This window comes from Dicentrarchus labrax, unplaced genomic scaffold, assembly GCF_905237075.1.
Source record: "Dicentrarchus labrax unplaced genomic scaffold, dlabrax2021, whole genome shotgun sequence".
NCBI lineage: Eukaryota > Metazoa > Chordata > Actinopteri > Moronidae > Dicentrarchus > Dicentrarchus labrax.
Window position 1 is genome coordinate 2,976,078 of NW_026136706.1, and position 13,955 is coordinate 2,990,032.

A 13,955-nucleotide genomic window follows, 5' to 3' on the forward strand; every position below is an offset into this window, starting at 1 on the left:
GTAGAGCCGGTGTACCAAGGCTGATTCCTCTTGCAGCATCCATGGGTTTGACGATGCTCTAGGCGGTTTGCAATTAAAGGCAATTAAATCTTAAAGACTGTAATATTTTAAGATACTCTCTTGATTTAGTTTTCTTTGAATGCTTTAAGAACTAAAACCCCAAACCACTTTTTTTAGCTGAAAACCTTCATATACAGGTTTTTATTTAGTAGTGTTGTTGATCGATTCAGGTTCAAATCAACATAGTTTTCAGAAGGCAGACCATAGAACATCCTGATACTCCTAAAACACAGTTTCAGGTGTGTTAAGTAATCAGCAGCATTAACTAATGAGTTGTTGACTCCTTTAAGTGAACAATTTATTTTTAAAAAAGCTGGCTCGCATCGTTCACTAAAAGTAGCCGCCATGGCCGACAATATATATCTATAATTTAAATGATATATGAGAAATATATGCTGATATTGACTGAATTATAAAAGGCAAGTGGTTTTAAATGAAGAGTCGGCTCTTATTGGTGAGCTGAGCTAAATGATCTGGATGACCTATTATCGTATGGAGGATACTGGAAGAGCCTTTCTGCCCATGTGAGAGGAAAAAAGGATTCTTAATGTAATGTCAAATAATGAGAAACTTTCTCAATATTTTCTACTTTGTATCTCAAAATAATGCCTTTGTCATAAAACATAATTATGACTTTTTATCTCATCATTTCGACTTACTTTGAGGATGTTTTTATTATTTATTATTATAAGTTTGATCTCTCTTTTTTTTCTGGCGGAAATGGGCTTCCACAATTTTGAGAAAGTTACTTTTTCCTCCATCACATTGGCAGAACTGAGCTTCCATAGCGCTCCTCATCCCTCCTCTTCCTTCCTCTTCAGGGTGTTTTTGGGAGGAAGAAGCAGGAAGTATTAACTGCATCCAGTGCACTGATGGCGCATTTACAGACAGAGTGGAGAGAGATTAACCAAAAGTCAGCGGTTCCCCATCGAGGTATCATTTCTTCAAACCAACACACACACACACACACACACACACACACACACACACACACACACACACACACTGTGTATCTGTTGAGTTTCGTTTCTTGTGAACCGACCGCCCACCGGAATATAAACTCTGTTCTGCGGCAGTCGGTGCAGATCTCCTCTCTCTCTCCTCTCTCTCTCCTCTCTCTCTCCTCTCTGCTCTCATCCGCTCACCGACCTCCTGCTGTACATCAGCCTGCTACACTGCGAGGACAGACTGCAATAACACAGTAAGTATGTGTCTGTTTCTATCTTCCGCAGTGCTGCTTGTGATTATTACGTTATTTAACCAGATGCAGTATTTTGAGGAGATCCATTGTGTACCAATAAATCTGTGTATAGACAATAGTTAGTGAACTCTGAGCTGCACTGCTTAAAATCAAATGAACCAATGAAAGGAGAGATGTTTAGGGAAGAAATGTGGGCAGTAAAAGTGAACACATAGAGGTTTGTCAGGCTGAGAGGAAAATAAATCTCACACATTTGTGGAGGGGAAGCTATAAATGAATCACCAACGTTTGAGCAGATTGATGAAATGATCTGAATCAGTTAAAATGAAAAACAAAAGGCGACAACCTCAGTGTTATATCCTGTCTTTAACTACACTCTTTACATTTGTAATGATCTATAATAAAATCTTTTGAGAATATAACTATACCACATCCTCAGCAATCACTAAAACCCCTAATAAAGAAAACTTATATTCTGATAGTTGTGTTTGGACATTACAGTACAATGGAACTGTGTATTGAGCAAACTGTTTCAAACGACAGCTTCTTCCTGGTTTTGTTGTTCAGAGAGAGCACTGGTGAAATCATGACTTCCTCATATAATGTTACCAAAGTTGTTAGTGCTGATTCTGCAAATAATGTACAGAAGATTATTGTCCTGGGAGGAAAAACTCGATGTCCTCTTTATCTTTTCTGTTTCCTCATCTGTGGGAATAGGGGTTAAAAAAACAGAAAACAGCAGATCAAACCGGTCCTTCCACATATATCACTGATTATATAATTCCTATTTAGGGTTGTTTTTTGAAACTAAATGTATTCTTCCAGGCCCAGTTACAGTTGGCTGGTACATTAGTATATGTATGTGCACTGTATAAAAAACTACCACAGGTGTATTAGTGATGGTTTTGTTTCCATTGTTGTGTTCCAGGTGTCATGGCGCTGTGGTCCAGGGTTAGCAGCTTCTAAAAGGCCAACACATATGCTAAATCCTAAATATCTGTCAACCCAAGAGAGGAGGCAGGCCTTACCTGAAACCCCAGGTGAGTACAACTGTTTCTCTGCCCTGACACGCGTCGACCACGCGGTTGCAACAGCTCAGTCATGTCTGCTCCTGTCCTGTTCTCGCGTCAGCGGCCATGAGAGGCACTTTGCATTGGCCTCAGTTCATTTTGGTTAACAAATAAACACAGACAGAAAGTAAACTGAAATAGTTAATGAATGAGGGTTATTAGTCATTGTCTACCCTCGCTCCCCTGCTGTCTGCGTTCAGGCTACAGCTGCCTGGTAATATTGAGATCATGGTTGTTTCAGGATTACTGAGAACTGCCTGGAGCTCTTTATCTAACTGTGGCTTCTCCTTCCTGTTCCATCACTCCCTGACATATTTCAAACTGACCATGGTCTCATTTTGTTAAATGATAGCAGCCAGTGTCAAGCTAACTGACAAACACTTTGGATTTTATGTGACTAGCTTATTTCAGAATAAAAGTTTTGCCAGTTAAATGCTTTTAATGTGAAGTTGCAGCAGTAACTTAATACGACATTTTGTTCACAGGTCTTTACATTCACACAGTGATAACAAAGGCCATCACAAACAGAATTCATTCAGACACATTGATACACTGAAGCACAGCATTGAGAGCAATTTGGGGTTCAGACCCGCTCTCCCTCCTGAGCCACAGTGGCCCTAAATGGTTCAGTACTAAGGTCCTTGAACTAGCATAACTAGAATATTGCCTTTACTAATATTTATTATGACAAAGGTCTACATCTTGGTTGTCCAAAGTATTGAGGTTTAATAGTCCTAGATATTCTCATTTGATTATACATCAATATATTAATATTTATACTTTCTTTTGCAGCATTAGTGATCAAGATGTGTGAAAAGTGAGAATCGGTGACAGGAAAAAGGTAAAGCTGATTTCTTATGACATTTTATTTCATGTGCTAGCAGTAAAGTGTCTCCATTTTAATTTGCTCTCTTAAAATGATTTTTGTTGCAGAAGTGATGGACGTTTGCGAAGAAGGAGCCAACGCTGTCATGGCAGATCAAGGCGAGAAGAAGGTAAATAACATTTAGCGTTTTGTCACTTCCTACATATTAAAGGTACCCTGTAGAAGTCTCAAGAAAACACACTGTATCCTTAAAGCATCTACAAGGAACATTTTGTAATAATTCTGGTGGCCACTGTGTACTATTGTTTTCACCACCACAGCATTAAGAATAATAATAGTCTTGCTTGTAGGTCATATAGAAGCATCAGTATTCTCTATGTTACTTCCACAATGTAGTGCATATCCATTTTTACAAACACACAACACTGTTTAGTTCCTGTGTACTCTAATGTTATCTTCGCCTCCAACCTTATGATCATCTTTTTGTTTAATGTTTGTAGCATTTTTGATCATTTTGATATTCACCTCAGTGTCTTTAAATTGCAAGGTTAGCCTGTCAACTAGCCTAGCTCACTACTACAATGAATAAAAGCACTGTCAAGTTTATCTAAGTTCTCTCCCCTTTCTTTCTCAAAACAATTATAATAACATGTGTTTATAGAGCACCTTTCAAGGGATTCAAGGACTCTTTACAAGTAAGAGACAAACACTGACACAGAACATAGGCCTTGCTGAACAGACTGACTTTTTGAAAGTCACCATAGATATGGCATTGCAGATCACTGTCAGGATAAAGTTCCAGAGGGTGGGGGCTATGCGCAGAAAGAGAGAGAGAGGAAGAGAGGAGTTCAGTGCATCATGGGAAATCCCCCGATAGTCTAGGCCTATAGCAGCATAACTAAGGGATGGTTCAGGACTCACCTGATCCAGCCCTAACTATAAGCTTTATCAAAGAGGAATGTCTTAAGCCTACTCTTGAATGTGGAGAGGGTGTCTGCCTCCAGAACCACAACTGGAAGCTGGTTCCACAGGAGAGGAGCTTGGTAACTGAAGGCTCTGGCTCCTGTTCTACTTTTGGAGACTATAGGAACCACAAGTAGCCCAGCATTCAGAGAACGTAGTGTTCTAGTGGGGTAATAGGGTACTATGAGCTCTTTAAGATATGAAGGGGCCTGACCATGAAGAGCTTTATAGGTGAGGAGGAGGATTTTAAATTCTATTCTATTACAGGGAGCCAATGCAGAGAAGCTAGTACAGGAGAGATGTGATCTCTTTTCCTAGTTCCTGTCAGTACTCGTGCTGCAGCGTTCTGAATTAATTGGAGCGTCTTAATGGACTTATTGGGGCAACCTGATAATAAAGAGTTGCAGTAATCCAGCCTAGAAGTAACAAATGCATGGATTCGTTTTTTTGCATCCGTCTGTGATAGTATGTGTCTAATTTTTGTAATATTACGTAAATGAAAAAAGGCAGTCCTGGAGGTCTGCTTTATATTGGAATTAAATGACATGTCCTGATCAAAAATAACTCCAAGGTTCCTGACAGTGGTGCTAGATAATGCCATCTAGAGTAACTATATCTTAAGACAGTGAGTCTTTGAGGGCCAGGTACAAGAATTTAGTTTTTTTTTTTTCTTGTTTAAGATCAGAAAATTGCAGCTCATTTAGGATTTTATGTCCTTTGGGCATGTTTGTAATTTAGATAATTAATTAATTTCATCGGGCTTGATCAATAGATATAACTGTGTATCATCTGCATAGCAATGAAAGTAATGGAGTGATTCCTAATAATGTTGCCTAAAGGGAGCATATATAAAGTAAATAGTATTGGTACAGAACCTTGTGGAACTCCATGACTAACTGTAGTATTTATGGAAGATTCATCGTTAACATGTACAAACTGCGAGCGATCTGATATGTATGACCTAAACCAGCTTAGTGCGGTTCCTTTAATGCCAATTTGATGCTCAAGTCTCTGTAAAAGAATATTATGGTCAATGATGTCAAATTTAATCTAATAATACAAGTACAGAGACAAGTCCATTGTCGGAAGCAATCAAAAGGTCATTATTAACTTTAACCAGACTTTGACCAACCCTGTGCTGTGATGAACACTAAATCCTGACTTAAAATCCTCAAGTAAGCTATTGTTATGTAAAAAAATCACACAATTGTTTGGCGACTACTTTCTCCAGAATCTTAGAGAGGAAGTGGAGGTTAGAAATCGGTCTATAGTTGCCTAAAACCCCTGGGTCGAGAGTGGGCTTTTTAAGAAGGGCTTTGATTACAGCTACTTTAAAGGACTGTGGACTGTGAAGACCGTGACCGTGACAAGTTCTACACATGCCTTTTGAGGTTTGCTGAACAGGCAAACACCACCCAGAGGAGACTCCATTATGGTTGTCCAGTCTCGAGATGATGAATGTAGGAGAATGAGGATACTGATGTGGCCAGAGTTGGCAGCGATGAGGAGGTGATTTTGATGAGGTCAGTCTGTGCTCTGAAACCAGATTGAAGGGGTTCATAGATCTCATGGTTGGACTTGTGCTGATGGAGTTGGGCAGGTCTTTCCAGGATCTTACTAAGAAAAGAAGTAGTTGTGCCGGTAGTTGTAGAAGTCATCTGGATCCAGACCTGGCTTTTTGAGAACAGTGGTGACCTCTGTCATTTTAAAGCTATAGGGTAACATTCCAGATTCCAAGGAAGAGTTGATGATGGCCACCAAGATGGGGCACAGGGTAAGCACGCCTTGACCAGGGTTGTGGGTATGGGGTCCAGGGAACCGGTAGAGGTCTTGGCTTTGGTGACCAGCTGAACAACATGAGGAAAATTCACAGTGTTGAGCGTAGAGGTTGGAAATGGTCCTGGTGGCAAAGCAGAAAGTCCAGTCAAAGGGTACAACATTGATAATCCAGGGTTTACAGCATACGACTATCAAGCTAGCAGCTGGTCGGTGGTGGTACTTGGCACTACCTGGCACTGCAGACTGCATTGTGCCCTTTAGTGTTGGGTTGGACCTTGGACATGCTGTATGATATTAAAGTAGTCCAGTAGTGACAGAAATTCAGCACTAAATGAGCAGCTTCTTGAGTCTACATGAATATTGAAGTCCCAAGTAGTAGTGCAGATGAAGACATGGAGCAGACAGAGGTGAGTAGCTCAGATAGCTCAAACTTGAAGGTTTTTGGAGGTTGGTAGACAGGGACCTCCTGGAGCTGCCGAGGCCCTGCTAGTGTGAATGCAACACACTCAAATGAGGTGACGCTGAGTGCTGGAAGTTCTTTAACTGCAATATCAGCTCAATGTATAACAGCAAGCCCACCACCATGACCCACAGAGCAAAGCTGTTGTAAATCTAGCTGATTTTTACATGTTGCAGCCTAGCAGCTGATCAATGGCGTAAGTTGGGTGTATTAAAGAGCCACAGAAGTACAACAATTAAACTGTTAGCAGTACAGGACTGGTGCTATACTGAGCGACTGGCTGGTTATTTAAGACACTGACTTGATTATCAGAACGATTAAACACACTATAAACAAAACAAACGGTGATTACTTAAAACCTAGTAACTGACAGACTGAAATCAATTTCCTTACATATAACACATTTAAAGGAATTCAATGTTCAATGTGAACATTGGCTTGCACTCTCATTTTCCCTTGCCTTTGTTCGAACTTACTGTGTTTATTGGTGCACCACCACCAAACCATAAGCAGTGATCTGCTGTATCACTTCATCTTTGTGCAAACACATCACTTTCTAAAAAACATTACTCAACAGCACCACTATTGTTCAACTCCACAGGGTACCTGTAAACCTTTTCAAGTTGCTGGCATTACTACATCTACAGTATACTTACTCTAATACTAATACACTAAATATAAACAAATAATTCCTTGTGCAGTAATATAAGTTGAAAAATTTGAGAAAATAATGGCACGTTTTAATTTTAGCATCAGGAAGAGGATCTGTCACCTGACATCAAGGACTGGAGTAAACATCAAGTGAGAGAATGGGTTCTCAAGTTGGATAATGTGGACGACAGCGTCGCAGAAATACTGTTTCAGCAGGACATTAATGGGGATAGTCTTTTGCTTTTAGATACAACAGACTTAAAAACACTGGGTGTGACTTTTGGACCAGCAAAACTCATCATTCATGCCAGAGATAAGGTTGTGAAATTAAAGAAAGAGGAACCAACAAGCTCTACAAATCAGCCTGGACGACCATGCAAGCCTTATCCATTTTGTAGGTACCATGATACATATAGATACATGGAGAGCAGCATTCTTGACATTACAGAATCCGGTGCCTCAGACCTAATTGAACCCTGCCACGAGTATAAAGGTTTTATCAATACAACAGATGAAACAAAAATGAGCAAGTTCACTACTGAGGTTATTCGCTTTGCAGCTGCTTGCATGAATAGCCGCACCAATGGCACCATACATTTTGGAGTAGGGGACAAGCCAGAGTTCACCCATGGTGAAGTGTTGGGAGTTGTCATTGAGGACAAAGAGGCTTTTGCAAATGAACTAAAATCTGCCATTGATGGCTATTTTGAGCATAAACAAAAACAGACTGCTCAAAAGTGCATCAAGCCTCCTCGATTTGTTGAAGTTCTCAACAAGAATATAACATCATCTGACAAATGTGTGATAGAAGTGGACATAGTTCCTGACTCTACGATCTGTGAAGAAAACATCTTCCACATTTACAACATGGACACAAAAAAAGCCAAGAAAAAAGCAAAAGGTAAAGAAACGGCCAAAACTGATTCGAAACCATTCAAACGATTCTTTGTTCGAGATGGTGGTAGCAGCAGGGATCTCCTCGCACCAACCACATTCGCCAAACCTATGGAAGAATACAACCAGTTTGTTGACTGCATGGCGCAATTATCACAACTCCGAAAACAGGCTGAAGAGAAACACCTTAGTGTGATAAAAAGCAGTTCTCAAGGCTCTAGACTAAGTCAGATGATAACTGGTGGAACACTGTCTTTAGATAAGTCACACTTTGAGCAGTATGTGATAGTAACTAACAAATCACATTCAGTCCAGTTTGAATCACTCGGATTTCTTGTGGAACTCAACCCAACAGCTGTTTTAGACTTTGATCCAGAATCAGCTAAAGATGGATTACAGCATTACTTCGAACAACAGAGTACAGTGAGTGTCCATTTACCGGCAAGGTATAAAATCACAGAAGGAGTTGAGGACATTGCAAACAAGTTGAAATTAACTCGAAACACCAGCTGGGTATTCTGCAATGGAGGTATTCAGGATGAGGCACCTTCAGACATAGACCAGTGGTTGATGGACAAGGGAGCCTCCATTCGAGATGTGATTTCTTTCTTGTGTCGGAAAGATGTGCTTCCAAACAAGAGATTCCTTGTCATTTTCTTACTTTTGTCTACAGTGAGTGAGAAGATGGACCCTCTTGTTGAGACTTTCAGTACATTTTGGCAGGAGCTCAAAGGCACACAACAAATCCTGTGTATATGTGACAATGAACAAGCATTTACCTCCTGGAAGGACCTAATCAATGCTCGGTGTGGAATTGACATCTCTTTTAGATGCACATATGAGCTCACTCTTACTGAAGTCAATGGCACTATTCTTAGTCTTCTGTCAAAAAACCGCAGATCCAGCCGTTTCCTACCTTGTGGTGGAGGAAGCAAAGTCCTTCTTGAGAAAAAAGTGGAGCGTAGCATGAACACCCTAGAGGTCTTGTGTGTGAACCAATGTGAAGGGGGAAACGAGGACAGAATTGTTATAGAAGAGAACTTCTACAAAGGAGGAAAAGTGTCATGGTGGAATTTCTATTTCTCAGAGCAGCCTGGATCCACACCATTTATCAAACGAGACAAGTTTGACTTCATCATGAACACAGTCATACCGGAATTGTGCTCCCTGAGAAAAGCCTGCGTGTTGTTCAACCTCATGCATGTACCTGGATGTGGTGGGACAACTTTGGCCATGCATACCTTATGGGCTCTCCGAGACAGATTCCGTTGTGCAGTCCTCAGAGACAGCAACGCTGACTTCACTGAAGTAGCTGAGCAAGTGGTCAAACTATTAATGTATGACCATGAAGAGCAATTGCCACGGGTCCCTGTTTTGCTGATGATAGATGACTTTGATGATAAGGAAAAAGTATTTGACTTGCAGCTGCTCATTGAAAAAGAATGTGTGAGGAAAGACATTCAGTCTAAGTCTGCACAGGTAATTCTCATGAACTGCATGAGGTCAGAGTCCACTGACGAGAATGAAGCAACTGAAGACACAGTACTCATTGGAAATGATCTGACTGAGAAGGAACAGAAACTGTTTGAGGAAAAACTTGTAGAAATAGAGAAAACACACAAGAATACGCAAACCTTCTATGGATTCATGATCATGAAGAAGAACTTCAAACCAGAGTACATTCAGGGTGTGGCCCGCAACACCCTAAAGAGCTTCAACATCAGTCAGAAAGAGGCACAACTCTTGGCTGTTTTAGTTCTGTTGAATGTATACGGCAAGGGTGCCTCTCTCTCCGTCTCTCTATGTGAGGAGTTTCTTGGTCTTGAACCAAAACCATTTTGTGGAACCATCAAAGTTGAAGAAGGATTTGGGAAATTTTCACCTTTAATTAACAGCTGCTCAGTTGAGAGTAAGGTAGTATTCAAAGCTGTGAAAATGATCCATCCAAGTATTGCAAACTACTGTTTGCAGGAACTTACAAAAACACACAATGTGAGCAAAGCTGATATTGCCGACCTTCTGCTGACCACAAACACGTTTTATGAGAGCACACAAGGCAAAGACAAACTCCTGCAAGATGTTCACCAAATTTTGGTGAAGAGATATCATTCACAGGATGATGAATCTAAGTTCTCTCCACTAATTCAAGACATTGAAATTGAAACCCCAGGACTGGAAGAGATGGTGCTAAAAAATGCATCAAAAAGATTTGAGAAAGATGCCGTTGTCTCTCAGTTACTAGCCAGATACTATTACCTAAGAAAGAAGGATTTCCCAGAGGCAAAAATTTGGGCACGGGGAGCAAGAGATCTTTCCAAAGACAGCTCATATATCGCAGACACATCCGCACAGGTTATCAAGCATGAGCTGAAGAATGCCATTGCAAACTGCAAGGAAGAGCCTATTAGTCCTGACAAACTGAACATGTTTCTCAAAATGGCTCAGTCAGCAATAGGTGCATTCAAGGAAACACAGAGCCTTGCAAAGAAGGAGTCACTTCAACGATTACAAATCAAGACAGACAACTGCCCTTTTAATATATCGGGGTGCCTGGGAGAAATTCAGGTTGGAGTTCTTGTCATTGACGTGCTGGCAAAGACCCCCATATTTTCTTCTCACAATGTCCGCCATGACATAATGAGTAAGGTTCTCTCTGGAGACCTAAAGCTTCAGGATGTAGAGAGACATGATCAACGACACAGCAAACACAGACCCTACTACTTCATTCTCAGACAGTTTGAGGATGTAATTTACAACCTCAAATATAGGATGAAGGTGAACTTCGACTTCCTTGACAACTTTTATGTGAACTTGGGCTCCAGATTTGGAATGAAAGACAGTCGAGAGCAAATAGTCCAAAAGGAGGTTTTCAGATGTTTCAGACAGTATGCAGAGCTTTTTTGCAAGACAGACTCTGCAGCTCTTTTGAAGAATAAAACAATGCAAATAATGTTGGAACTACACAAAGCAAGACAATACCTGGAGATGAATAAAGCTGATACCTATTCTGGGATCCTGAATTGTCTCTCAAATGACACCTTACCTGACAAAATGGAGAAGATTGCTCGGCAGTATGGTCTTGTTTGTCATCCTCATCATAACTCGACTGTGAAGGAGAGAATCAACTTCATCTATGTCAATGTTGTGTTGAGTCAGATCAAACTGGAATCACAATTCATTTTGCCATACCAGAAACTAATGCATTTCCTTTGCCAAGTTCTGCGTGAGCCAATCCCATTAAATGATAATTTGCCACTGCACTTCATTGCAGTTGTGCTGTTGTGGCCACAGCAATACCTGTCCGGTTCAGAATGTGGGAGTCTGGGGAAGTACATCTCACAGATGAGGACCTCGTATCACACAGTGATGAAGGAAGTGTACAATGGGAAGTGGCCCACTATCCATTTCTTCCTGGGGAAGAAGCAGGGCTATGACAGACTGGTACACTTACGGAAAATCGAAAGGTGCATCATGGCTGGGCAGGAACAGTTTTCCTCCATTTGGGCAAATGGCAAAATATGGAAAGAGAAGAAAGTGGAGGAGCTCCTTTGCAGGATCACTGGCGAGGTGCAGAACGACTTTATACTGGCAGATACTTGTATCCCAGGTCTGAAGGTCGAAGTCACTCCATTTTTTCGAAGTCAGCTTAGTGGCCATGCTCAGGGCTCAAAAGTGTCATTCTTTATCGGTTTCTCGATGAAAGGCCCCCTTGCACTCGACATTAACTAGACATGGCGTCACCAACACGGTGCCCACGGGCACCAGGTCGCCCCCAAGGACCACTTGAGTAGCCCGCAGGCCTGTTCTAAAAATGAAAATGTAATATTGATATTATCTGTTTCCCACCTTGTTAAGTCATTGTTGATAATTATTATGAGAAGTAATTAACGTGATCAGTGTCTTCACATAGATGAGTATCATTAATCATTAATAATAAAAATAATATATAACTAAAGGCAAACTAAGCAAATTTGTTATTTCAGAAGAGTGTATCAAACTGGTAGCCCTTCGTATGACTCAGTACCCATGAAGTAGCTCTCAGTTTCAAAAAGGTTGGTGACCCCTGAACAAGACTATGAACGCAGCCTGTACCAACTGTACTGTATTTTCCGCTTCTCATTGTAGATCCACCTGTTTCATACACCCTTGTATACTTTGAAAAGGGATTGAGTTGCTGTAATGCTGTGATACATTTTTGTGTACTCTTGCCTGTGTACATTACATTGTTTTGTGTTATTTTAAAATATATATATTTTGCCTTTATTAACAAGTCAGATCAAGATAGACAGGAAGGGTGTAGAGAGGTGATGACAAGCAGCAAAGGGCCAGAGGTTGAACGCGAACCCATGGCCGCTGCAACAATGACTCATGCTTGGTACCTGGGGTGCCAGACTACCAGAGTGACCCCACTGTGAGATCAATAAAGTCTATCTTATCTTATTACATTGTTCAGAAATTTGTTTTGTAAAGGAAATCATTTGTCAAGTATAACCTGAAAATCAAACCTCTTAAAAATGTTGTTATAATGTGTACTGTTTATTAATAATGAAATGAAATAATGAAATTACCTGACATTTGAAGATGGATTCAACCTTTTGTCATGTTCTTGATTAATGTGATATGAAATGAAATAACCTGCATCATACATTTACTGTTGGGGAAATACAAGTATGTAGGAATTTACAATGTTTTATGTATTGTATCTTTGATTCTGCATTTTCCATTATTGATGATGATGATGTTTTTACTTTTCATTTCTTGTATTTCATTTTTTTTTTTACTTTAATAGATATGGATTTGTTGATTTTTATTTTTTTTTAACTTTTTGTGTTTATTTGGATTCTATGGTACTACTGATATGATGTTTGAAATACAATTTATTTTAACCTTTTTTATCATTATGTTTTACATTACTTAAGTGATTTTGTTCAAACGTCTTTTTCTGACATTCCATGAAAAACAATGATGAGCGTTGAGTTTTGTAATAGTTTTTGAAAAAAAAGTACTGTAACATAACCATGTGAGAATGTATTTTACTGTCTTGTACTTGTACACATATTACTAATATGTGTACAAGTTGTTACAGTAGTCCTAAAATTTAAGTACATTGTACTAAGCTGCATTTTTTTTAACATGCCATAGTTACTAACGTAGAATATAAAGATACACACATTAAATACATACATATTTACAATAAGTACAGCACAGTAGTCTTCTTTATTACTTAAGGATGTTTGTACCTGTATCAAGCACTGGAGGGCGCCATAAGCAAAGAAATGATGAAACCCATGGGTTATGTGTTCCACAGGGTCAGTGATTGCCCATATAATAATATAGCAATGTAATGTTTTATTCTTAACTGGTTCCTTTTTAGAAAAATCATGTTTAAGCAAACTTTAACTTCCCTTTGGATTTCGTGCTACTGGATACTTGTCATATCAAATTAATCACTGCATTAAAAGTGAAACTGAGAATGAGGCTCACTTTTTGTTTTGCCATCCTGTCCGAGGACATAAGGGATGTTCTTTTTAGTAAAATGTCCTCCATTTATGATGATTTCTTTTGGCTTGATGATTATGAAAACCTGGAATTGTGCTTTAAGAAGGGAGTCTCCCCTGCAGAGAACTTTTTGTGCCAAACCTGGGAGAGAAAGCAGAATATTTTAACACCGAAAAATATGATAATGTATAATTTGTAATGGAATAAAATGTTTGATCACTGCAATTGTATTTTTTGTATTTTTTGATGTCTTGTAAGCCCCTTAGAGTTAAGCACATCAATCAAATCGACCCAAAATAACATCAAAATAACACAAAGCTGGTTAGATGGTTATAAGTGAAGAGTCACCAAATCCAAGAAGTTCCACCTCACTGGATGATGGAGAGTCTGATTTGTGGTGTCATCTGAGGTTTGAATGGTCAACAGACCCTTTCTATTGTACGTAGACTCGCACACACAAGCTCCTGTTGGGGTGCTGCAGATGGGTCGTGATGATTAGGGAGGTGTGGGTCCTGTTCCTGAATATGTATGTTGCTTTCTGGCCTGTCTGAG

The 13,955-nt window shown here is 39.8% G+C and overlaps 1 protein-coding gene across 2 annotated transcripts; it reads left to right on the forward strand.

Moving 5' to 3' along the window:
* The first annotated feature begins 919 nt into the window (after positions 1-919).
* LOC127365107 (sterile alpha motif domain-containing protein 9-like) lies at positions 920-13,628 on the forward strand. Of its 2 annotated transcripts, none has more exons than XM_051402836.1 (5): positions 920-1,265; positions 2,190-2,301; positions 3,124-3,172; positions 3,265-3,326; positions 7,110-13,628. In XM_051402836.1, exons 4-5 carry the CDS (start codon positions 3,270-3,272, stop codon positions 11,631-11,633), a joined length of 4,581 nt encoding a protein of 1,526 aa, XP_051258796.1. In that variant the 5' UTR covers positions 920-1,265; positions 2,190-2,301; positions 3,124-3,172; positions 3,265-3,269; the 3' UTR covers positions 11,634-13,628. The 2 variants fall into 2 exon arrangements, with proteins under 2 accessions (XP_051258796.1, XP_051258795.1); XM_051402835.1 differs by having other exon boundaries at positions 920-1,261.
* The last annotated feature ends 327 nt before the right edge of the window (positions 13,629-13,955 follow it).

Excerpts from the sequence above, each read along its gene's own strand:
- LOC127365107 (XM_051402836.1), top strand. The coding sequence starts at position 3,270 with ATGGACGTTTGCGAAGAAGGAGCCAACGCTGTCATGGCAGATCAAGGC. Across the intron at positions 3,327-7,109 it reads CAGATCAAGGCGAGAAGAAG|CATCAGGAAGAGGATCTGTC; the intron begins GTAAATAACATT and ends TTTTAATTTTAG.